At 43.5% G+C, this 24,032-nt stretch overlaps 4 protein-coding genes across 5 annotated transcripts; 2 read left to right on the top strand and 2 right to left on the bottom strand.

Annotated features, from left to right (window-relative positions):
• Positions 1-103: 103 nt before the first annotated feature.
• Positions 104-6,925, bottom strand: LOC131264110 (WASH complex subunit 2). Its single transcript, XM_058266398.1, has 4 exons — positions 6,781-6,925; positions 6,006-6,098; positions 1,196-5,939; positions 104-1,127 (listed from the first exon to the last, which is right to left on the bottom strand). Exons 1-4 carry the CDS (start codon positions 6,781-6,783, stop codon positions 1,003-1,005), a joined length of 4,965 nt encoding a protein of 1,654 aa, XP_058122381.1. The 5' UTR covers positions 6,784-6,925; the 3' UTR covers positions 104-1,002.
• A 1,798-nt stretch (positions 6,926-8,723) lies between these two features.
• Positions 8,724-10,743, top strand: LOC131263364 (PRKCA-binding protein). The gene is made up of 4 exons (XM_058265552.1): positions 8,724-8,848; positions 9,154-9,265; positions 9,338-9,699; positions 9,761-10,743. Exons 1-4 carry the CDS (start codon positions 8,748-8,750, stop codon positions 10,701-10,703), a joined length of 1,518 nt encoding a protein of 505 aa, XP_058121535.1. The 5' UTR covers positions 8,724-8,747; the 3' UTR covers positions 10,704-10,743.
• Positions 10,744-11,577: 834 nt separating this feature from the next.
• LOC131262462 (uncharacterized) lies at positions 11,578-13,984 on the top strand. 2 transcript variants are annotated; one of them, XM_058264467.1, is made up of 5 exons: positions 11,578-11,607; positions 11,684-11,748; positions 12,128-12,368; positions 12,781-12,866; positions 13,152-13,984. In XM_058264467.1, the coding sequence occupies exons 1-5, from the start codon at positions 11,604-11,606 to the stop codon at positions 13,725-13,727; spliced, it is 972 nt and encodes a 323-aa protein (XP_058120450.1). In that variant the 5' UTR covers positions 11,578-11,603; the 3' UTR covers positions 13,728-13,984. The 2 variants fall into 2 exon arrangements, with proteins under 2 accessions (XP_058120450.1, XP_058120449.1); XM_058264466.1 differs by having other exon boundaries at positions 13,149-13,984.
• Positions 13,985-15,119: 1,135 nt separating this feature from the next.
• On the bottom strand, positions 15,120-23,239 carry LOC131262460 (uncharacterized). Its single transcript, XM_058264465.1, has 5 exons — positions 23,177-23,239; positions 18,039-18,182; positions 17,767-17,862; positions 17,548-17,648; positions 15,120-16,722 (listed from the first exon to the last, which is right to left on the bottom strand). The coding sequence occupies exons 1-5, from the start codon at positions 23,237-23,239 to the stop codon at positions 15,564-15,566; spliced, it is 1,563 nt and encodes a 520-aa protein (XP_058120448.1). The 3' UTR covers positions 15,120-15,563.
• Between the last annotated feature and the right edge of the window lie 793 nt (positions 23,240-24,032).

Here is a 24,032-nt window from a genome sequence, read left to right as displayed (position 1 = left end):
TGGCCAATCGCTGCGAGATGAAAAGATATTCAAACACACTCTTTTAAGAATATATAAAGATACTCTAATAAAACTATTTATTGTTGTTTTTATATATTAACCTTTCTGATTTCGTATTTGCCTTGGCGTGCTTTAAATAATCAATTTTGGTTGTTTTTTCTTGCAGCTGATTTAATTTCATTCTTATCAAAGAAACATACTTTGAAATTAAAGCACAGGGAAATTTTATGAGAAAAAAATAATTTCACGGATCAGAAGTAAATCATCCAATAATTGTTCGTATCAATTTCGTATCCCCTTTTCTCCCTACTAATATCCATTCTCACCTATATCGGCCAATCGGAAGCACCTTCACGCATAATGATAAATAATTGTCTAACATGTAACATAAATGTAAAAAAGGAATGTTGTTCGATAAATCATAAACATAGTAACGGACAGTGTATAAACATAGTTTAACTTTTCTTCTTCTTATGTGGCGCTACAGCCGCTGAGCGGTCTTGACGAATAGTTAGCCTGACATAGTTTAACTACTTCCGGGGAAGATGCTGGAACGCGGAATACGGAAAATAACAAAAGAGCTAGATACATCTGAGACAGGGCGTAAAAGCAATACCGCCATAAAGGATTTTTCTGTTTTTAAATGACTAGATAACAATAGGAGCCAAAGAAGCTGTAACAATTACAACAGTAACAAATCCAACTCTACCTGTTGCGTGGGGCGTTGAGAATCATAATTTCTTATCTAAACTCATTCCTTTTTTTGTTTCGGCGGTTTGTTCTGTTAGTAGGTTTTTTTCTAAGGGCCGGCGTGATCTGCATAAAGTTTTGTTCGATCGAGTATGGTTACTGTTCGCAACTCATTGTAACATTCCTTTTTTGTCTCGGTTATCATACTACGCTCATGTAGCATTCGACCATTTTTTTTCAACCACCCCCAGAATTGCCTACTCCTGGTAAAATGAAGTCGATGATCGAATGTTCGAGGTGGTATCATCATGCTCAAGAATCCAGTAGATCCGCCAGCGGATCACTAACCGCGCGTGTAGTTGTGGCCGTTTTCGTTGTTATCGATGTTATTGGTCTGCCCGTTGCGTTGCCTCCTCCTGGGGCTTTTGGTAGGCTTTCTACAGAAACAGAGGATATAATCGATAGCAACCACTCGAATTCAGAAGAACGTATTTTCTTTACTTACTTGTTTTGCCACCGAAAAGATCATCCGTGTCATCGTTATCGCTATCATCATCACCGAAAAGACTCGTAGTCGTCTTGGCCGCCGGTGCCTTTGCCGCGTCGGGTTTGCCGCTTAAATCCCCTGCCTTCGACGCTTTCAGATGCTTCGCGATAGTCGACTTTTTACTCCCAAACAAGTCGTCCGCTCCGTCATCGTCATCATCTTCATCGTCGCTACCGAAAATGCTGGGGCCAGTGGCTGCTCGCGTCCCTGATCCCAGTGCCAGTGGTCGTGAGCCTGCGTTGGCAGTTTTGCAGATTGGCCCCGCTGCCCCATGCCCAGATGAAAGCTTGCTGAAGAAACTGTCCGTTTTATCATCGTCGTTTTCACTGTCGCTGCTATCTCCGAAAATTGACGTTACTTTAGGTTGAGCGGGTCGTATCGGAACCACGGCTTCATGGCCATCCGGGCGAATCGTTACCCGACTAACCGTCGCCGAGGGTTTGCGTACACTTGCACTCAATCGATCGACGAGTGGATCCAGCTTTGCGGCATCGCGTTGCAATTGCTCCGTAATTTCTGGTGGAATGGTTCCCGGCATTGTTTGTTCACCGGCCTCGATATGTAGCATCTTTTGCTCCGAACCAACAACGATCCGATCATCAGTCTCAGCTGGATCGGATTCTTTCCGATGGTCTCTGTCTGTTGGTGGGACGGCAGCGGCACGAAGCGTTTGCCGCGACGGAGGTTTACGTTTGGTAGGTATTCGTGCACGACCCTTATTTAGTCCGGTTAATTTTCCACCATTTGTTCCGGCGTTGCTGGCAGTGACTTCCGGTCGCGATTCTTGGCTAACAGCTATGTCGGGGGAATCAACGGATCCTGTTGTTGATGGTACTGTTGTTGCAGGAGCAGGACGACGAGCGCCCGGCAACAGGGCTGCAACATTAATAGCAATCTTTGCATTCAACTTGTTTACCTTTGGTCGCGCTTGAGCTTTGTCCACGTTCTGCGTCATTGGTGGAAGCGATACCGGTTCGTCCGGCATCGGTGGGCGGTTTTCAAAGAGCGAAACTTTGCCCGCCGTACCCTTGAACGGAAAACGGTCAACCTCAAATCCTGAGCTAGCCCCGTTATCTGCCTCGTCCGGTGGAGGTTCATCGTCGAATAGGTATCGCGTTCGCGCCCCATTGCCACTTCCCGAGCCGCCGTTCGGAATGAAGTTCAGCGATTGCGACTCCGTCGGAATATCGTCCGCGTGCGACAAAGTTGACCCGGGCTGAAAGTGTTTCTGATGCACGACGTGGTCGTTGGGGTCGTATAGGTCGTCCCCCTCGTCATCCGGTGGTGGCACATCGTCGAAAAGCCCGATCGGGCTGAAATTCAAGGCACTTTTTGGTTCAGACTTCACCGCTGGAGGTGTGACGGGACGGGATGGCTCGGTCTCCGATTGGACAGGTTCATTCGTACGAAGGAAGTAATCGATATCATTCGCTATCATCCCGAGGGGCGACTGTTTCGTAGAAGGTTCGTCCTCTGGTGGAGCAGTCTCACAGTCAACCGGTATCGTAGTTTCATCGGCAAATGAATTTGAAGGCAAATCTTGTTTCGATGAACGATCGTCCTTTGCTCCATAAAGTGCTTGTTCGTTCGTTTGGGAGTCTTCCAAAGATTCTTCCGGCGCAAAACCTTTTTTCAAATCTTCTGATTGCACAGATTGATCAATCTTTTTCTCATTTTCTGCTGCATCATAGTCAGCGGGAGCACTTTCTGAACTGTTCGTCTCACTTTCCACATCCTGATCCAAGGAGACCGTGGTATTTTTGATTTTCTTAGCAAACATATTTAGAACAGGGTCAGATTCGCTTTCTGACGATGAATCATCAAATATTGACTTATTAGCATCCGCTGGCACAAGGTTTACTGTTTCTTTTGGAACGACTTCCGCTGGCGATGGACTTTTCTGAGAATCCCAAACATCAGGATCTATAATATCGGGTTTGTTCGCTGTTGATGTCGAATCATCGTCAAGCAAGTTGTCAGGAAGGGTTTTTTCTTGCTCTCCTTTCCCAGAGTCGATCCCATTTGGAGGGGCCGGCTGAGGAATTGATTCGATTTCTACTTCCTTGCTGTTTAACTTGTCTACGTCTGAGCGTTCATCAATTTCTCGGGGGCCCCGATCAAGTTGAGCCCCGTCGGTATCACATTTTTCAGATTCAACTTTCGTATTTAGACCATCGAAAACGTTTTCACTTGCTCTTTCAGTGCCAATAGAAATCCCCGAAGGCCCAAAAATGGAGTCATCCTCCTCACTTTCCGAATCCGAGTTGAAGATGGATTTCTTCAGAATTATACTTCTAATACTGCCACCCACCGGAGGCTCGGATACTTTTGGTACCATCGTTTCACTCACAACTTCATTCAGCGGGTCCACTTCGACCGGTTTCCGTACACTTATAACTTCGGCATGACTATGGGCCGGTTCTAAATTGGATGGTTTCACAGCGAAGCTTTCGGTGCTGTTAGTATTTACCTCTGGGGCTTCCGTTTTGATACCAGGTTCAAAAAGTTCCTTATTGGTGGACATTTTCGAGGATGTACCCTGTGCTATGGATGCGGATGATCGATTGGGATCAACCGGAAGACGATCTTCTTCGGCGAATGATAGATCGTCAAATAATGACACTTTGCCCTGCGTCGTCTTCTGTGGGGTTGACACTGTCGTAGACGAAATTCTAGCGGCGACCAATGGTTTACTGCTGAAAAGCGAATCTTCACCATTATCGTCCTCAGATTCATCATCGAAAAGCGATTTTTTTGCCATTTTCTTCTCATCCGGTGGGTTTTTCGTTGGTCTTTGCTGAGAAACAGGAGCAACCGCAGCAACCGTGGGAACACTGTTCGCTCCATTCCTTTTCAGTGCATCCAGTTTGCTCTTCACAACGTTGGACGAGTGGCCAAACAATGCATCCTCATCGTCCTCCTCCGCTTCGGAGCTATCGCTAAAAATGGATTTGGTGGTGACCTTTGGTAGTTGCGGCAATGCTTTGGCAGCAATGTTTTCAGAAGGCAATTTTTCGTTGCGTTGCACATCCACAACCAGCCCGACATTATCATTTTCCACGTCCGAGTCAGACTCGTCGAAGATAGATTTCTTCTTGCGCTCCGGTTGCTTCGATGGTGTGATCCGAATAGGACTGATGAAAGGGCTTCGGGATACGGGTTGCTTTTCATTGCTTCCCACCACTATACCGTCGTCATCATCGTCATCGTCATCCGCAAACAGATTGACTGTCTTCTTCTCCACCACTGTACGGAAGGCAGGTTGCGGTAAGGCGCTTTGTGACGTCGGTGATTTTGCGGCGTTAAAAAGTGGATCGAAATCATCAACCGGTGGCTCAGCGTCGAACAAATGTGACCCAACGCTAGAGCGCTGCTCCGGGTTTCGTGCCCGGACCGCCGGACCCGATTGCTTGCGGAAGTTGTTGTTCAACTCGTCGACTAATTTGGTCATCGTGCGGGGATTCGTCACTGGTTGACCGGAGTGTCTCACGTTTCGTTCGACCGCCTCATCCGGCACATTGTTATTATTTCGTGTGTTTTCTTTTCTTTCTTCCTCGTCGTCGCTTTCGATAAAGAGATTGATCGGTTTTTTTGGCCCGGGCATGAGTGGACCACGCTGCTGCTGGGGCGAGGGTGGTTGATCATCGAACAGATTCACCATTTTACGGGCCGGTTGATTAACAGTTCCTTTGAAGAATGGTACGGTAGCATTGGAATGGGGTACGGTTTGTCGCGGTGTAGGCATTGGTGCTGGTTCCACTTCTTCCTCTTCGTCCGGTGATTCGTCGAATAGTCCTTTGTCACTTCTTTTCTTCACATCATCTGCAACTGGCTCCGGGGGTTCCTCAGGGAACAGACTCGGTTGTTTCAAACTCACTCCAATTGGTAGCACCCCTCGAACCGGGAGACTATTTGGAAGCGCCCGGGGCTTGGACGAGCTAGCATACGAATATACCGATGATCCATCGTCACCGGTAATGCTTGGATCCATCGAGGGTGCCCGCTTTCGTGCCACCGCATCTGTCCCCCAGATCGAGCTTTCCGATTCCGATGGTGTGTGGTTTTTGCTATTTGGCTGGGACGGGAACATTCCACCGTCGTCGTCGTCGTCCGATTGGCTGGACGACTCCGAGTACTCTTCCTTCCGTTCGGAGCTTGATTCATCGTCAGAATCGATCAACCCGACATGCCACTTGTTTTGCCATTCCCTCGAGCCGATCACGTGCGGCAGTGGACGATCGATGAACGGATGGCGTGGAACCGCTCGCATAATAGAAGTCTTTCCTCCACTCAGATCCGCCTCGGTCATTCGCGTACCGCCCTCGGATGTGTCCTCGTCGTCGCTCGTGTCACTGTCCGTCAGCTCTAGTGTAACTTTTTCGTACGATTTGTACATCCCTTCGATCGAGCGTTCGACCGCCAGCTGTATAAGATCGTCGAAGGACCGCTCCGGATCCTGGCCGCGGTTTGAACTTTCCTTCCCTTCGTCCGCCTGTTGTTGCAGATGCTGCTGCTGTTGCCGGCGTCGCCGAAGGCCGTAGAAGCTTTCATCGTCCTCCTCGACACGGTTTTCAACAAACTTAACCTGTTCGACGGCGGAGAACTGATTTGTCGCGTTCGAGAGCTTCAATTCCGTTTGGTCCACTTGTAGCATCAGACTGTTCAGATTGTCCCGAGTTTTGGTGCATTTCTCCTCGAGATTCTGTGAGAAATAAAGACGATTATAACCAACCACGGAACGAGCATCGCAACCGTTTACGGGGCTTACCTTCGCTATCGAAATCATATATTGCAAAAGATTTCCGTCCGATTCAAGCGACCAGTTTGGGATGCGCTGGCGTAGTTCTTCCGGCGTGAGCGCCTGTAACGGAATGAAGCATTAGCGAATGAAATACCCAAAAGATCACGTTTCGCTGGTGGCGTTTGCGATACCAATTAAAATGCATCCTCGCGATGGTGTGTGCACTAAAATCTAAGCAAAACTTTCGAGGCAAATTTCGCCCAATCTGTACTATCGTAAATCACAATTCAGACGGATACCTCGTAAGTGGAAAGGGGATCGAAAGCGAGGTGCGAGAAAAGAAACGTTTTATAAAATTTCACCCCCATGGTCCAAGAAGCAATTGGATTAATAACCGTAGCCGGTCAACGGTAGATGAAGGAATTAAAGCTACAGGCGAACGAAGGCTAAAGGAAAATCGTACAAGTCCATGTCCATTGCATCCACCAGCTGGTTGTTCGCGAGGAAATGATAATGATTGAATAAATGAACGTCGATTGCGCGATAAATCTGCTGCACGAACAATTGTTGTTGGTTTTTTTCTTTTTTTTCACCGCGAACAGAAAACAAACAACCACAAAAAACAACCAAAACAACTGCGATGATCGTGGACAAGGGTAGGCGGAGATTTTTAAATAGTGCAGTAATGAATCATTACGACAGTGTTAGACGATTAAGGGTTGGACGGAATGATGCTGTTGCGTTATCAGGCACAAAGTACGAGTAATCAAACTCCCCCATTGACCGTATGGGCATATCGTACCATTGGGACTTTGAGCAGCTCCCGATCAGACGTTAACGGTCAAGGCACCACGATTTCCACCACACCAACAAGCGCAAAAATCTGTACGCAAGGTTCTCACAGTAAATATTCACTTGGTCTGTTCCGTTGCCACCATTAGTAGACCATTTCTTCTGCAGTTAAAAGGTTGCCGTCGTTTTGGGTTCTTTCTTTTCGCTTCGGATCACAACAAAAGTAATTTGACACTTGTCGGATTGAAGCTGCCCAGGGATACAGTATATTTCAGGTGAAACATTTTTGCGAACTTCGGAGAATCGGATTTGACAAGTGAACTGACAAACTGTTGATTATTTTGTTCATCTTAATCCCATCTTTTTCTCGCTGAAGGTTTGTTTCTTATTTTCATGGACGTACAATAAATCACCGCGTTTGTAATTTTGAGCCCATAGAGCTCTTTTTAGTTTTTAAAATCAAAAAGACACTTAAAAATAAGTTTGACGAGACCCCCTTTGTCAAGTTTACCACAGTTGACTCGTCGTTGCTGGTCCTATAAAAATTAACCGTTGATAAAACGTGGTATCAAAAATAGGTGGACGACATCAGTAAAAGCATATTTCATTAAATCGAAAAGATTATTCAAAGCGACAAAAAAGCTATGATGCACTTTAAAAGTACATTTGATTAGTTGCCACTCGATTCAGTCGAACAAGACATTTAAATGTGAGTTCTCACAGCGCATGACCGTGTTGGTCGTGTTGCTCCAGCTGTAGAATACCGCCCACGCCGTGTCATAGAAACGATCGATTTCAACAGTTTCTATCGACATTCCAGTTGGTTTACGTCTTCTAGGGGTATTGGCCGCGGTACTAGCCGCGCTGAACTCGCACATCCAGCATGCTACAGGACTGCGATTATGATTATTTCTACGAGGAAGATAAAATGTAAGCTATGTTTTTGAATCTACGTTCTAAGTTTCACACGCTCTGGAATGTTTATGAGTTCAGTGTTGTGCATTATTCGTTTTTTGAAGTATAAATTACCTACTTCAATTGTGGTAACAACATTACACGTGATATAAAACCGTTTATAAAGAGAAGTATAGCCAAATGAGCAAGGATCATTCAATGAAATCGTTTGGTAAATGTTACCACATGTGAAAAAAAAACACAAAAATAATTCAAACCGCTTTTTCACTGCGTTTCCATAAACATATGTTCACTTGTTTGCATACGTTCTCAGCAATTGTACCACACCGAATTTTACGCATGCTCCTTATCCGTCTGTTTGTTTGTTCATTATATTTCGTACTGTTGTGTGCATTTCCTTTTTGTGTAAGTGTGTCTGATGGCTATTAACCACCCCATCGATGAGTTTTACAACACGAAAAAAGGTTACGAGAGGTACAATCTAACGTGCATATGACACCCTTTGCTTCTGTGAAGGGCTGAAGAAAGTAAGGGCTATAAACACCTCACGAAGGCGATGGAGACCGGAAAGGTATCGGATTGGTTTGATAGCGAGGAAACGACCTCCCTGTTACTGTTTGAAAATGGCGAAGAAATGTGAGTAGCATGAAAACACTAGGAGGAGAAACCCTTCAAACGCAAAAGGATACTCGCCTCCCAGCGGGATGGTGTGGTCAAACGCAGCGATCGATGTTAATTGCTTTGCTTTCCGGTTGACTGGTTCGTCGTGGATCCGGAAGGGCTGGATCTAGTAATACCCATCCTGGGAAGACGCTGCTGGTGGACAATGGTGAGGCAAATCTCATCGCTGTGGACACACCTACTGACCGATCGGACCCATCGGTACATAGCAAGGGCGACCAGCGAAAACCGGAACGACGAAAAGATGGGAAAAAGAAATCCAATGAAGCGCAGATCCTATGGGAGGATGGTGAAGACGGCAATGGATCTTTGGAAGACCCATTGAAGCGACAGGGAGAACCGAAGGCAACTACGAAACCTCGCCTCGATGAGATAGCGTTTATGTCGAATGATGACCTTCCGGATCCGGTGCTGTATGCGGACGGGTGTGTGGATGATAACAGGATCATTATGCTTTGCCAGCGCCAGGAAATGGAGCGCCTGTAAGTGTGTTGTGTGTGGCTGTTTGTGTGGAACCTTAGCGGAAGTCGTAGTAGTTAGTAAATGTTGCCACGGGTGGGAGGATGTCTGCTATGTCTGCTTTATTCCGGACGGTGAAGGAGCGATTATGTGCATATTTGTGTGATTTTGCTTTACTGTCTTGGAATCAAAGCATGCGTTCCATGTGGTTGGTTGTTTGCATTTCCTATGCTAAACTGTAGACATAAAGAATAAATCGACGTAGAAAATCATAGCCCTTCCCTTTGAATAATTCAACCACTTTGAAATTGTAACTCTTTCCATACAGGGGAATGACTGTTAGTTCAGGGACGGTTGTTGTTAAAAAGGATAACAGTAACCTGATCGGGATAAGCATTGGAGGTGGCGCCCCGCTATGTCCGTGTCTCTACATTGTGCAGGTTAGTGGATAACTCGTAACGGTTGGCCTACATGAACATCTTTCATTGTATGTTTGCACTTTTAATTCGAAGGTCTTCGATGGAACACCTGCGGCACGTGAAGGAACACTGCAGAGCGGTGACGAGCTGCTGGGAGTGAATGGTGTTTCGGTGAAGGGTAAAACGAAGGTGGAAGTTGCCAAAATGATTCAGTCCGCTACGGACGAGGTCGTCATCCATTACAACAAACTGCATGCCGACCCGACGCAGGGTGAAACGCTCGACATCGTGCTGAAAAAGATGAAGCACCGACTGGTGGAAAAAATGTCCAGTAGTACCGCTGACACGCTTGGCCTCTCCCGTGCTATTCTTTGCAATGATTCGCTGGTTAAACGGTTGCAGGAGCTCGAACGGACGGAAACGATGTACAAGGGGTTGGTGGATCATGCAAGGAGGTAACGTGATACGGATCCATGGGGTTGCCTAGTTTTGATCGCATTTATTCCCTTTATATAGGATGCTAAAAGCGCACTTTGACGTGCTGCAGACATACCAGGCGTTCGGGAACATCTTCGCCTCGATTAGCGTCCGCGAGCCACAACCACGGGCATCGGAAGCGTTTCGTATCTTTGGCGAACTGCACCGTAACATGGAGAAGGATGGAATCAAAATGATCAAGGCGCTGAAGCCGATCCTGGCCGACATGGGTACTTACCTGCACAAGGCCATCCCGGACACCAAACTCACCGTCAAACGATACGCCGACGCCAAGTTCAGCTATCTATCCTACTGTTTGAAGATTAAAGAGATGGACGACGAGGAGCACGGTTATGCGGCGATCCAAGAACCGCTGTACCGGGTGGAAACGGGCAACTACGAGTACCGGTTGATCCTCCGCTGCCGGCAGGATGCGCGGATGAAGTTTGCCAAGCTGCGCAGCGATGTGTTGGAAAAGATCGAACTGCTCGAGTGCAAGCATGCTCGCGACCTGGCCAGTCAGCTGCGCAAGTTCATCGAGGGGCTGGCAACGCTGGCCGCCGAGACGGTCGAGCGGCTGGAGTCCATACCGAATCTCTTTCCGATCGAGGTGGACCTGAAGGCGAGCGCGTTTCAGTACAAATCCACCGTCAAGTTTCAGGCGGAAGAGTACGTGGATGATGAAGTGCCGCAGGCAGAGGAAGCTATCGAGGAAGGAAACGGTACTGGCACAGTGCGTCCCGATCCGAAACCATCGTCAGCCGGTTCGGGACGGGCGAATGGTGCAAATGGGGACGATGGGCAACTGCTGGGAGGATTTGAGGAGATCGATCTGAGCAAAGGGACAACCACTGGCTCAACGGAGAACGATCTGCTGAACGAACTTGGACTGGCTGGAATTGATCTGTCCGTGGGAGGTAAGCCACTCAGCAGCAACCTGATGGATGATCTACTGGTACCAGGGATGGATCTTTTTAAATAAATAAAAAATCCTGGTTAAGAGAGTAAAATCGCGAAGCAAAATATTCGTCAAGGTGACTTTGATTTATTATTACAAATATAAACAAAAGAAAGTAGGTAATATACTAAATATTTCAGTAAAAAAAATGTTTTTTTTCTGTATTGTTAGTTATTATCCCTTCTTCAGAACTTGTCATGGACCTAATACCAGGATCATGCCCTCTCTGTATTATGATAGAAAGTGATTTTAATTTATGCTACAAGGGCCTTTTTTATTTGACTCGTTCGTGACATTTTTTTGCTGGGTGCTTGGAATTAATATAATTAAATTAGAAAAAATAGAAATTTAAATTAGGGCAATTTTTTTACCAAATGAATCCTATAAGTTCTTCTGTAGAATTATGGTAAACAAGCAAGCCGCACAAATATCCAGCATTCTTAGTTTCTTACTTTACGAATACACGTTCAAGTGAAAGCACTTCAAACTTTTTAAATTTAGTTCACGAATTACTAAAGTACCGCCAAAATGTGCGTTGATATTTAAAATTGTATTTGCGGAATGTGTATCCGAAGTTCCGCTTATATTCAGCACATTTCGCATTCTGACTAGAGATGAGTCCAAAGAGCGGGAACTATATATATGATTCGCGAAGGACGGATCGCGAGTCACAAAACAGTAAACCGACGAAACCGGACGGAAACGGACCGTCCATCCTAGCCAAATGCCGATGAATGGATTTGATAGAGCGTGTTAAGAACGTTTTTTCTTTTTCCACAATCCACGAATCGTTAACGGATCGTGGTTCGTTATGAGGAGCGAACTAGGTTCACACAGTGTTGCCCACCTATAGTTTCAACCGCGCGATTTTGACGTTCCATGTTTGTGTTGTGCCAACCAGTGGTAAACAACAAGTTGTAAAGAATGAGTAAGTTAATTTGTGAAACGAATAAAACATATTTCGCGTTCATATTAATAATAGCCAAACAATTATTTTGTTTTAGACGACCAAGAAAGAAAACGATGCATGAAAAGTCCACAGCTGGGAACTAAACGGAAAATTAAAAAGGCAAGTATCTGCTCGTGTTTGTTGTGTCTTGTTTGTGGTTACTGCCAGGCCGAAAGATAATCATCTAGGAAAACTGTGTAAATGTTAATTAGCAAGAAAACTACGATACGTTAATCGTTTAACCTGCGTTAATGTTGCATGGTTTGAAACTGCTATTCCTCATAGTGTTTTGTATTTTTACACTGTAAACTATGTTTGTACTCCCTACAGTGGATGAGAAAAAGAAGAAGATAAAATTATGAAATGGAAGATAACCTGTGTATGATTCCTTCTGGAGACAGGAAATCCATTTCCAATTGGAATGAAAACATATAAGATAGAAAGTTCCTAAAGCTCATTTTTCGTTAATGATGTTTCTAATATTCATTTTCCTTTTTAGACCGTTGCGCTAAGCGAAGAAGCTACCCTCTGGCTAATTAAGAGTGTTCATGACAACGAGTGCCTTTGGAATAGACGCCACACGGATTACAAAAACAAGGATCTACGTGCGGAAGCATGGGAAACTATTTCTTCACAAATTGGATTGCCTACAGAGAGTGTTAAGGATAAATGGATATCAATACAATCGACGTACCGAAAATACAGATCCAATTACAACAGAAGTATAGTTACTGGAGAAGGTAGGTACATTTTAATGGGAAAGATGTTGTAGCTTTAGGGTTTGAGGATTGATTGGAATATATAGGAGAAATAGGTAAATAGGTAGTCAGAATTATTTAAAAAGTTGATTCACCATGTCTCGCGAAATTAAACGAAAGGCCTCCACGAATTTGAAAGTCATTATGTCCATGGAATTATTTCGAGTTAAAGAATGCACCATCCCGTGTGTTGGTTAGTTTTTTTTGTACATATACTTGTTTGTTTCAGTTCATGTTAATTAAGTTGATCTTCGTGATTTATGGAGGAAAGACGTGTATGCAAAATTGAGCCCACGAAGTACGGTGAGCACATATGTATTGCTATAGGACGTCTTATGCTTTTTTTACTAAAATCGTTACTAAAATAAAATTACAATAATTTGGTGTTTTTCAGATAGCGATGAAGTTAATCAACCCACCTGGTTTGCGTACAAAAGCATGAGCTTTTTGGGCACAACAACGGAGTCTTATGAAAATACTGTGAGTATCTTTGTACTATAACATTGTTCACCACACGATGCAGGTAAAATATTTTATATGATTTTAATTCTCTAGTTCATACTATAACCACCAGTTCCTTAATTAGGTAGCTCATATAAAAACAGATGTATAAGTTTGTTAATTTGTTTTACTTCTAATGTTGTATCTGATTGTTGTCAATGCCATATACCTCTGAAAACCCCATACTTTCGTTAGCATCTTCAATATATAATTGACCATTTCGATCTGATAGTTCTTTGTTTTATTTTTGTTTTTATATAGCAGGCAAGTTCTAAGGATGACATCACACATGATGAGAAGGAGTTTACAACCCTCCAGCCAGCTCCAATAACTATCACTAGTTTACCATTGATAAAAACTGAAGACGAACGTATTAACGACGTTACCAGCATGGGTGAGGCTTCAACATCCACCAGCACGTCTGGAAAGGAGTTTACGAGTGTAGACATGGAGTGCGGGAGAGAAGGCACCATCATCGGAGAGTCCTCGAGTTCCATCAGTGCTGTTTGGAAAGCGTTCAACCCCGAAGAGGACTGTTCCGAGGAAATGACCGGTAGTGATAATGACGCAATTGCCGGTGGTTTTAGGAAGGCATTTGAATCCGACGAAGATCGCTTACGAGCTATGACCACCATTGAAGAAGCATCAGCATCAGTCAGTGGCTTAAACACACAACACAACAGATACGATAGTGAATGTGTTAGAGTTATGACTAACATCGGTGAGTCTATGGAACAATGGTCACCAAAAAGGCGGGATAGAGTTTTAATTAAAATTAAAAGAATTGTAGCGGATGAAGAGGAAGGTAGATTCAAAGACCATTACGGTCACAGTCCGTAATACGTGGTGGACGAACCAGACGAGCTGGTAATGGAGTGTCTCCGGTTTTGGGTCGCACTTAATAATTTTTTCAACTTGGCAAATACGGCCGAGCTGAGTTATGTCAAGCTTGTAGTTTGACCTTCAGACCGTTCTTGTTCGTGGCGTAACGACCATCTTCGTCATGGTCATGCCTACCTGTTAAGGGCTTACTAAACCTATTCCCTTTATGTTCGTCGATAGTAAGTTCTGTCGTACAGGGCAGAGTCCGGTCTCGGTTGGGATTCGAACCCACGCCGTCGAGATGGTAAACCCCAGCGCTCATGGGCCGATTTTCTAGGACTCTGTCGCAGACCGCCCTAAGCAAAAAACAAAAATTCCTTAAAAAAGTGTTTACCATTTCCAGTATTGCGCCATTCAACGGTCTTGGTTTTGGGCACCTGAGTTTTTGTATTTAAAGTATATGTTTGGCTGTAAAACGGTACAATATCGCTGTTGCTTGCCACAATTGCTTTTTTTACGAATTTGACACTGTCACGGATTCCTTAAGTTCTTAGATTTTTTCATTCATTTCATTTTTTTAGACCCACCGAGTACAACCATGTTTGGGGCCAATAAATCAACACTTTATATAAACAACAGCAAATGTTTTCTGTTAGTGTATAACAATATAGTTACTTAGGAGGAAAGTAAACTAAGGTTTATAGCTTTCCTTTAATGTGCATATTACTACGAAAAACGTAACATGGCCCATAACCGGAAATATTTCCATACTGTTGTTGCCCGCGAAAATGTTAAAATAAGATTAATTAAGGAATAATTTGTTAGCTGTCGCATTTTATATTTGTCAAAAAGTCTATTATGTCTCGATAGGCCGATATAACGGAAGGGACTTGTTGTACCAGGGAAGAAGAATATTAAACTTTATATCAAAATTGAAAATTTTTAAAGCTAAGATATACGTTTTTAACGATATATAGATTTATATATATGAGGATTATATCAAATAAATTACTATGCTTTTTACATTTTGCTATTATCAAATAGTATGTTGATGACGAAAAGGGTTGAAACCCAAAACGATAGAGGAATTTAATACACTAAAATTTTAAAGTAAATTCACAAATCGTATTAGTTGGTGAAGAAACAAGAAAGCGTCTTGCATTTTAGGCTTTTCTTTGTGCTACACTAAGGTCGGAACAGTAAGATGTACAAAGCAAAGTTAGGGAGTTAATGAAGTCGACAATCATATTCCAACTCTCATTCATCAAATCATGAAGTAGTTTATTTTTATACTCTTTTTCGGAGAGAATTTCAACATCGTGCTCAGTCATCGTTGTTTGGGAATTCTTTCATTAATTATTTTAGTGTAAAAACATCGAAAAAAATCAACGAAGATATTCAAAGTTTATCATCGTCTTTCCGTTGTATTAATAATACTATGCTAGTGTATAATAAATAACATTCTTCGTAATCACTTCAGGTTCCTGTACAAGAACGGTATTCGAAGGTAGCTGAGGTCCTTGATTAGTACGAAAAGTAAAAGTCTACCAAAACAAAACCCTTTCCAGTGTTCGCCCTTTTGCCCCCATGAGGTAACTGAGTCGTTACGGTCTTCTATCCGGTTTCATTTCCACGTGTATTCAAGGTGGTCGTTTGTTTTAATTTTCTCGCCCTCTTACATGCTAAATCTTACAACTGAGTATTTCCAGTACATTCGGCTACCGTTTGGAATGTTCATCCACAGTCTACTCATAATCATATTGCTCTGTCCCTTGGTTTGGCATGGTAATAACAACCTATTGCTACTGCTACTACGGCTACACCGCGTCCATTGTGTGACCCGGGTGTTACGGACTATAGTGCCACATCGCGGTACTTTCGAAAGTCATCCGATTCGTTGCCCAGAGACTGCCGACTGTCGTTCGGGTATAGGTTGTTGCCGTAGCCGTAGCTCGTTAGGTGGGAGTGATTTTTGCCGTAGCTAGCGGGACCACCCGGCACACCGTGCGGACCTGCGTGCGGATGCCCCGCAAAGTAGCCTCCCGGGGGCATGGGACTTCCGGCGCCGGGGAAGTGGCCCGCATGTTGCTGCTGGTGGTTCTGCAATTGGTACAGATGATACGGGTTCATGAGGTGGTAGTGATAGTACGCCGGCGGGTAGGCGCTGTAGGCCGGATTGTAGGCGAGCACGTTCCACGGGTTCATGGCGTAGTTCTTGAGCAGATTGTGCCCGTACCGGTAGTACGGTAGGTCGTGTTTCTTCACCGGCAGCGGTGACTCGGAGAACGTGATGTTGCCCAGGTTCTCCAGCGAGACACAATTGCGTCCGAGGATTTTGTTGTTCTTGGTCGACTCGATCGTGTGGTAGATGGGATCGTTTGGCGCGTCTCCCGAGATGGCCACCGTGCCCGAGTGCTGATCGATCGACGCGTTGGTGTCCTTTTCGCGTCCTCCCGCCAAGCCCTGTCGGAGCGTCCCGTTCTCCGGCACGTCGTGCAGTTTGTTGTGAATCTGGTTCTTCAGGTTGTTGTGCAGCGTCACGCTGTCCGGTTCGTCGCCGGCCGGCGTGGATTCTTTGGACTTCTTCTCACTGATCGTGGCATGCGTGGTGAGAAACTTTGGTGGAAAGATAAAGCGTAGGTCGAGCAGCGATTGTGTCTTTTTGCACTCGTTCACAATCGGCGGCGGCGGTGGCCCGATGTACTGGGACGGATTGAGCCCGAAGATGCTGGCGTTGAACTCGCTCTGCGAACCGTACAGATTGTTGTACGCCGTGTACTGCTGGACGATGTCCATGGAGGCGTTTTCGTGCGGTACGTAGCCGGGGTTGTCGAAGCCGGTCGATGGGCGCCGGCTGGCCACTCCCGGGCCACCCTGGGTGCTTCTCTTGCTCGCACGCAGCGAATTCATGCCGTTGGTGGTGTTAAACGGCGTGGTCGGTGTAGGGGTCGTCAGCTGAAGTCGCGATGCCAGCGATTCGAGCTGGGATAATACTTTCTTCTCCTGTCGCCATCTGTAATGAGAATATCCATCAGTATCCGAATACCTGTTTGAGAACTAAATTTCCATAAAAATGTTAACTAAAACTAATTTTCTTGACTGAAAAATGTTGCATTTTAACTAGAAGAACTAGTTTGTTGTCTGCTTACTGGATACAAAATTGACTTACACAGGTAGGAGATTTGGGCAGTTAGATTTTTTGGTTGTACGATCATACTAAAGAAGTTGTAGTTAATTTTAATAATTTTGTTTGTGCTATTTTCTTAAATTTTTGATATTTATGATATTTTTTCAATGGAAAACAAATAGCATAATTATTTTGAAACAAAATGATTCACCAGATGTAGAAAAAAATAATGGCTTTGATATTTACATCAAATAACATATTGCGAAAAGCATAATACACAAACACAGCATAATGTAAAAAAGCATGCTTCATTGTAGCTTCGTAATTTATCATTATTTAGAGGATAAAAACTTGGTCTAAACAGTTTAAACTCAATCAAATTTAATCATAGTTCTGTCCAACAAGCGCATGCAATAATATGAATTACCATTGTGTGGTTGAATTGGAAAGTTGGGCAATTTCTAGGGCTTACACGTAAAGTAAGTGTGATGATTTTGGAAGAAAATGTTTTGATTATACCCCGCAACTAATTATAATACATTCGCAGTCTATTTTTAAATTCAATTCGATCTTCGATCTCTCCTAGATGCATGGCTTGCCGTTGGAAGCGATTCTTTCGCCACTAAATCAAGTGAAACGTTGTCCAAACGGCCGTTAGATTAGCAAATCAATTGCCACACCTGGTGGCTTCGGTCCAGCCGTTTCCCTTACCTGAGTGCTGTAGGAATAACGCACAGCAGTGCCAAACAGTTGACTATTAAACGTATTAAATATCCAATTAATTCCGTTAGCCCGTGCGCCGATTGTAGACCCTGCCGAGTGGAGTGGAAAAGAACGTACGAGTTAGCATGGTAGTGGGATGGATCTGCGCGGGGGCATCGGTATGGTTACCGGACGTGAGCACCGTAAGGCGACCGCTCGCCAACTTACCCAATACTGTATGGTCATATACATGACTAGTGCCAGTTCCGGTACCGACAGCACACCGATAATGATCGACCAGCTGAGCAGACCCCACGAGATGGCCTGAGGGGGAAAGAAGTTAGGATGCGTTTTATTAGTAAACGATACAACGATGGCCATAAGTTGCAATCTATGTAAGTATTATTAAAAGTCATCAACATCTATTCCATGCAACATGAAACCAAATTAAATCGTTTTGCTATGATCTTTAGCCATGAAGCATCACGTCCACTACTCACCGTTGACAGGCCGTGTATCAAGATTGCGGACGAAATGAAGAGAATGAAATACTGGGCACACAACAGATAGGCCGGTATGGGCAGGTCCCCTCGGGCCTCCAGTATCCAGGAGATTTCGCAAGAGAACGCCACCAGGTAGGTGAGCTGAAAAGTGAACGTAAAAAGAGATAAAAATAGTACAAACCGACCACTAGAAGTATAGTATAAGAGAGGGAAAATGCAAAAACCTTCACTCTTTTAGAGTGGATCAAGGAAATTAGTATATCCGGTGGTATTTCCGGAGGACAATGGAAACAATGTCGCAAAACTTATTAACAGCAAAACCATTCCAGCAGAAAGCGAAAGGTGCTTTTAGGAACAAGTTCAGGAACATTTAGATATAAATTTGAAAAGAGGCATTGGCAGGAAGTGTAGCGTTGCTGGTTTCCAATTATGGTTGCAATGCTGTAACTTTTTTCCGACGATCGTAAGAAGTTTGCTTCTAAGATAAATTTAATGTGTACAATGCGATTTCGCTCGTTTTGCGTACCTTCCATAGGCAGGTTCAGCTGTATTAACGAAATTCCATTGACCTGCACCCCGTTACGACGAAGGGCGATAAAAATCGCAATCAGAGAAAAGCTAGAGAAAATACAATCCCTATAATTTGGACGCCACTAATGGCGGTGGTTAGCGCCGGTTGTACGAAAAAAAACGAGGAAAACCATCTTCGCACATCGGCCCCATCGGCTTTCCTAGGAAAGTGATGATCAATTACGGTGGAAGCTTTGCCAGTGGTAGCGCACCTTCTGCGCCTTTGCCAAATATAAACCACCCTACGTACTGGAACGGCAGTATGCAAAAAAGTATGGTAAAACTAGAGCATCTTGGCAGAGGTTTACGGCGTTTTTTTGTTATTTTATGGAAACACTCGTAACGTTTACGATAACGAGCCAAACGAACAGGGGATTGTGTTTTTTATGTCGAATTGCTGCTTCCCGAACACTTCAGTAATTCCCTTCCTTTACAAGTCAGTTTCATTTGTTCTACTTTTTTCTTAGTGTGTTTAGGCGTTTCATGCTTTCATTGTTCATCTTGTAATAAATGAGAACTGTTAAGGTAACCGTATTTCAATAAAATGGCAGATACATTTATTTTAATCAGCTTCAATCCAGTGTACCTTTAAGGGGAAGGATTGTTACTGTTAGTTTTTTATTTTGTTTTCCTAGAAAGTTTCTAGAAAATTTATGTTTCCAAATGTTGCGTGTTGGCATTGTTAAGTTAAACATAATAACAACTCACTCCTTCTTAATGTTTATTCTAAGTGAATTCTTAGAGTGTTAAGTATATTTTATGCATGAAATGTCAAGTATTTTTCCGAGATTACAAAGAAGTTTTGGTTCAAATGTTTTGTTTCTTTTACGAAGGCCATGCAGTTTCTAGACAACTTAAACCAATTGTGTATGTTTATCTGTCTGGATATTTATCTGACTTTACCCCGCCCCCCCAATTGTTATCTGCTCCATTTTCCCGCTTGATTTACCGGCAAATCGACTACGACCGCGCATACTGGACCATTATTCGAAAAGGAAAACAGCAGGGGGTGAAAAGTGAACATTCCGGTCAAGTATCCCCTTCCTCCTCCCAACTGACCGGAATATCAGTCAACCGTGGCAAGCACTTGCGGGGCGAGAGTGTGTGGCCAGTCGGTATCGAATGCCACCGAGAGTCTCCGATGGGTGATTAGCGACCCCTGCTGCCACCAGGCACAATCGTGGATGGCCAGGCAGGCAGAGCCACCCTGTTCGCTGGGTCAAACTGTGCTCGAACGAACCACTAAGCGTGGAGCGATTTCGAGCGAAACCACTTGACCGAACCCTTGGCCGCCTATTAAGGTCAGGTACGGCCACACGGCGTCGTATGGAGTAGCTGGTGGTTACTACTGCCAATAATTAAGTGGTTCGGTTGGCCGCAACATAAACGTAGGCACGTGAATACCGAAGCAGTGTACTCTCCGTTTACCGAAGTAGCCGCAGATTTTCCCATCTTTCCATACAACATGAGATGCTCAGGATGGCAATGTTTCGCGTTAGCGTACATTGAATTCGTCATCGCCTTTTTTTTTATTTTGGCCAACATAAACACGGATGAAGGCGTGAGCATTTCGGTCAGAAGTGAAACTGCGTGAATGACGATGGCCAGCACTAACTCGCGGTGCTCATGAATCATCGTTTCGTTTTGGGAGATTAAATCGGTACGATTTATACGAGGCGAGTCGAGGGTGACTGAAATGCGGGTGTGGGAATCCACGAGGGGTCATTTAAAAATACCAACTGGTTTATGCCCCGAAACGTTCAGGATTTCTAGGTTTAAGCAGCAAATGAGTTAAAGGGATGACTAATAAATGGAACATATTTTTTCGCAAAAAGTGTAAAGACGGCGTGATAGAAACCTATGCCAGAAGTGATATTGTTGTATTAACAATTAGTCTAGTCTATCAAAGAGTAAGTTTTTCCGATATGACTTAACTCGCCAACCATTACACAAGAAAATTGAGACAGAAATACGGCTGCTTCTTATCCTCGCAATGAAATTAATGACGGTCAACTTTTTTAAGCTAACGTCAAACATCAAACGGGTAGGTGTGTCGGCATCCCCCAGGCTCTTGATTTGGGACACATGCGCCAGCCCGATCGGGTCAGTGAACTCCACCCGTTTGAAGTTGGTGGATTCGCGCGGACGGTCTCGCGTCGATGATGATTAAATTGAAGTCCCCGGCGGGAAACGAGGACGGGAGGGTGCACTTTGAACGAGCCGTCGTCTGAGAGTGTGAAGAGCTTTTCGGCGAAACATGTTCCAGCCGTTAAGTTGAGCAGGCAATCGGATCGGATCAGCCAGCGGAAGGCTATTACCATTAGCTAGTAAAGATTATCATTAAGTGATTGATAAGATGTGGCGCTTCGGAAAATTTAATTAGAAGCTTTTAATGGACCGACAACCTTTTTTTTGTGGGGGGAAATAAGCTTTTAAAATTTTTACGAATGATTTAAAAATCATTTACCGCGTGGGTTGGTTAGAAAATTTACATCTATTTAAAAATAGGAAGGAAACTAATGTAAGCAAATTTGTTTTTTACTCGTTCTGGTTAAAAAACATAATCTACCTAATTAGACCTAATATTCATCGATTAAGAAATAAAAGATAATCCTTTGGAAATTAGAGACACTTTTCGATAAATCAAGAAATTAGCTCCTCTTTGCATACTTGTATACAGTGACCGGCAGGAAAAAGTGCCCACTTCGAATTTTGTTGATTTTCGCTCAATATTTTTTTCTCAATCCATTTAAATATACTCCAAGTATTTTTCGTATATTGATTTACATATTTCATATAAGATCCACTAATGAGTAAGCGAAAACAAACATATTTTGATTTTGAGAAAAAAATAATAAAAAAAGTATCTAAAAAAACCGTGACAAGAAAAAGTGCCCACTTCAGTTATTTATTATTATACATAAAAATAAGAAATAATAAATGCATTTTGAAATTTTATGTGTTCTCTTTTAGCTTTTAGAACCTGCTGAAGGCGCTTTGGCATGCTTTCTACTAGGATTTTTAGTTTTTGGGGATTTTATTCTTCTCAAGCGCGCATTAGAGCTTCAAAATTGTCGTTTTTATTCGATACATCAGTTTTGTCCACCCTGGCATCGAGAACTGCCCACAAATTCTTAATCTCCGGGCTCTGAGGAGGCCATTTCAACAGTTTTGTCCGACAAGACGGGAAGAAAGACTTCGTCTTCTTGGCAGTATGTCGAACTTGGCCCCGCCGGGCTGCGCGGAACTTGCCCCCGCCGGGAGAACGAACTTCTCTTGAAGGCCCGTCAGGATCAGTGAAATCTCCAGATTTTGTTGCAGGATGTTTATGTTTATGTTGTAATCTGCAGTTTTAACACCGTTAATGTTCCCAAGGCTCCCCACTCTACTGGACGAAAAACAACACCAGACCACCATATTGCCTCCTTCATGGCATACTGTGCCCTGGATGTGGCGAACCTGCAGCATTGCCTTCTCCGATCTGCGCTGTATACGTTCATGCCATCTTCGATTAAAAAGTTCAAATTTTGATTGGTTAGACCACAGAACCGTTTACCAGGACTCTAGAGGCATAGCAGCATGTTCCTCAGCGAGCTTAAGACGCTTGGCTTTATTGGTCATGCTCATATAAAGAAGCCTCCTAGCAAGTCTGCTCTATAACCCGTATGCAACAAGCCGACGACGGATAGTTCTTTCGAAAACTGATGAGTGAAGTGTTTCCATTACCTCTCTGACAGTTACTTTTGTATTTTTTTGATCTCACGAATGATCTTAGTGTCCATGCGTGCATCTGTTTTGCACATGTCTCCCCTACCAGGGCGATCCGCCTACGTTTAAAATTTCATTGTGATTTTTCCTACCGCTGCCTTGTGGATTTCGTACTTTGAATGAATTACTTCAATGTAAATGAGTGTCATAAAACATATTTTATGCAAGGTAATTTCTTGTAACACTCAAATTAATGAGATACCAAAACCTGATATTAACAAATTGTATATATACAACCAACTATGAATTAAACACGTGATCATACATGTATAAATATCAGAAATGGTGCTAACAAACCTAAAAAATATTAAAACCCAATAAATTACTTAGCCCTCAATGGAAAAGTTTATGCAAAGCTCTAATTTTAAAAGTGGGCACTTTTTCTTGTCACTGTTTTTTTAGATTCTTTTTTTATTATTTTTTTCTCAAAATCAAAATATGTTTGTTTTCGCTTACTCATTAGTGAATTTTATGTGAAATATGTAAATCAATATACGAAAAATACTTGCAGTATATTTAGTTGGATTGAGAAAAAAATATTGAGCGAAAATCAACAAAATTCGAAGTGGGCACTTTTTCCTGCCGGTCACTGTATGTGAAAGAAATAAAGCAAATGGTTACTTGTGGTTAGGCAAGCCCAGAGAAAGCGCTGTCGAATGAAGTCAATTATTTAGAAGCAAATACAATAAAAAGCACAATTCTTTAAATTAATGTAATTTTCACACACTTTTCATTTAAGAGCATAAGAGGTAATCAAAATACTAGAAAGACAAGTTTGTACCTAAAACATTACTTACCAATGACAAACATGCTGAAACGCAGCAGTAGATAAATATGTTTCGTTTGGAAAAGTATCCCATTGCGACAGCACCGTACCGGTCGTTTTTGGTTTTTGGTTCGTGGAAAATGACTACACTCGCATTAAGATATGAAGCTGCGTCTACGTTTTCTTCTTATACTTTTCACTACTACGGTATACCACTTACACACCACAGCATTCGTAATACGGCCTCGCCAGACCGTTCGTAAGATTGTCTCGTTCTAATGACGTTCACTAAGCTTTCGTTTTCACGGATAGTCTTTGGGTGTCAGCCTTTTGTCACATCCGGTCCGTCTGGTTGCGAGCGATCGCGTTTAACATTGGGAGTTGGCCGATCGCTGGACATGTTGAACACATTTGCAGAAACCAGACAAAAGACAATGCGTTGACAAATGTCAGCGTTCGGTGGAATCGGTTGCAGCCTCTCGATTTCGTTGGTTGGTTCAACTCCAGATTGCAACCTACGGAGAAGTGAGAAAAAGTGTGACGGTGTTAACAAAGGCTTGGGAAATTATTAAAAATATTAAAAATGTATTAAGATCGACGCCGTCGTTTAGATTTGAATATCAATACTATTTGTAACATCGTTTTAATGTTCCCCACATGCGACAAAAGCTGCCCCGAGGGCTGCTCCACCGAAAAGCCAAACACAGCGGATGGTCGAAAAACCGGGAAAACGTGTTTCCCTTGGTATTATTCCAACAACTTGGAAGTTCCTCGGTGGCGCCCTCGAAAGCGATAAGGGACGACCTGTTTCCGGTTTTCTTGTGCATTTTTAATGTCTTATTCGGAGCTTGTGTCTTGATGTGTGCTTTCTTGTGGTTTGCGAAATC

This window comes from Anopheles coustani, chromosome 2 (genome assembly GCF_943734705.1).
Source record: "Anopheles coustani chromosome 2, idAnoCousDA_361_x.2, whole genome shotgun sequence".
NCBI classification, from domain to species: domain Eukaryota; kingdom Metazoa; phylum Arthropoda; class Insecta; order Diptera; family Culicidae; genus Anopheles; species Anopheles coustani.
This window is presented reverse-complemented; position numbering and strand designations above follow the sequence as displayed.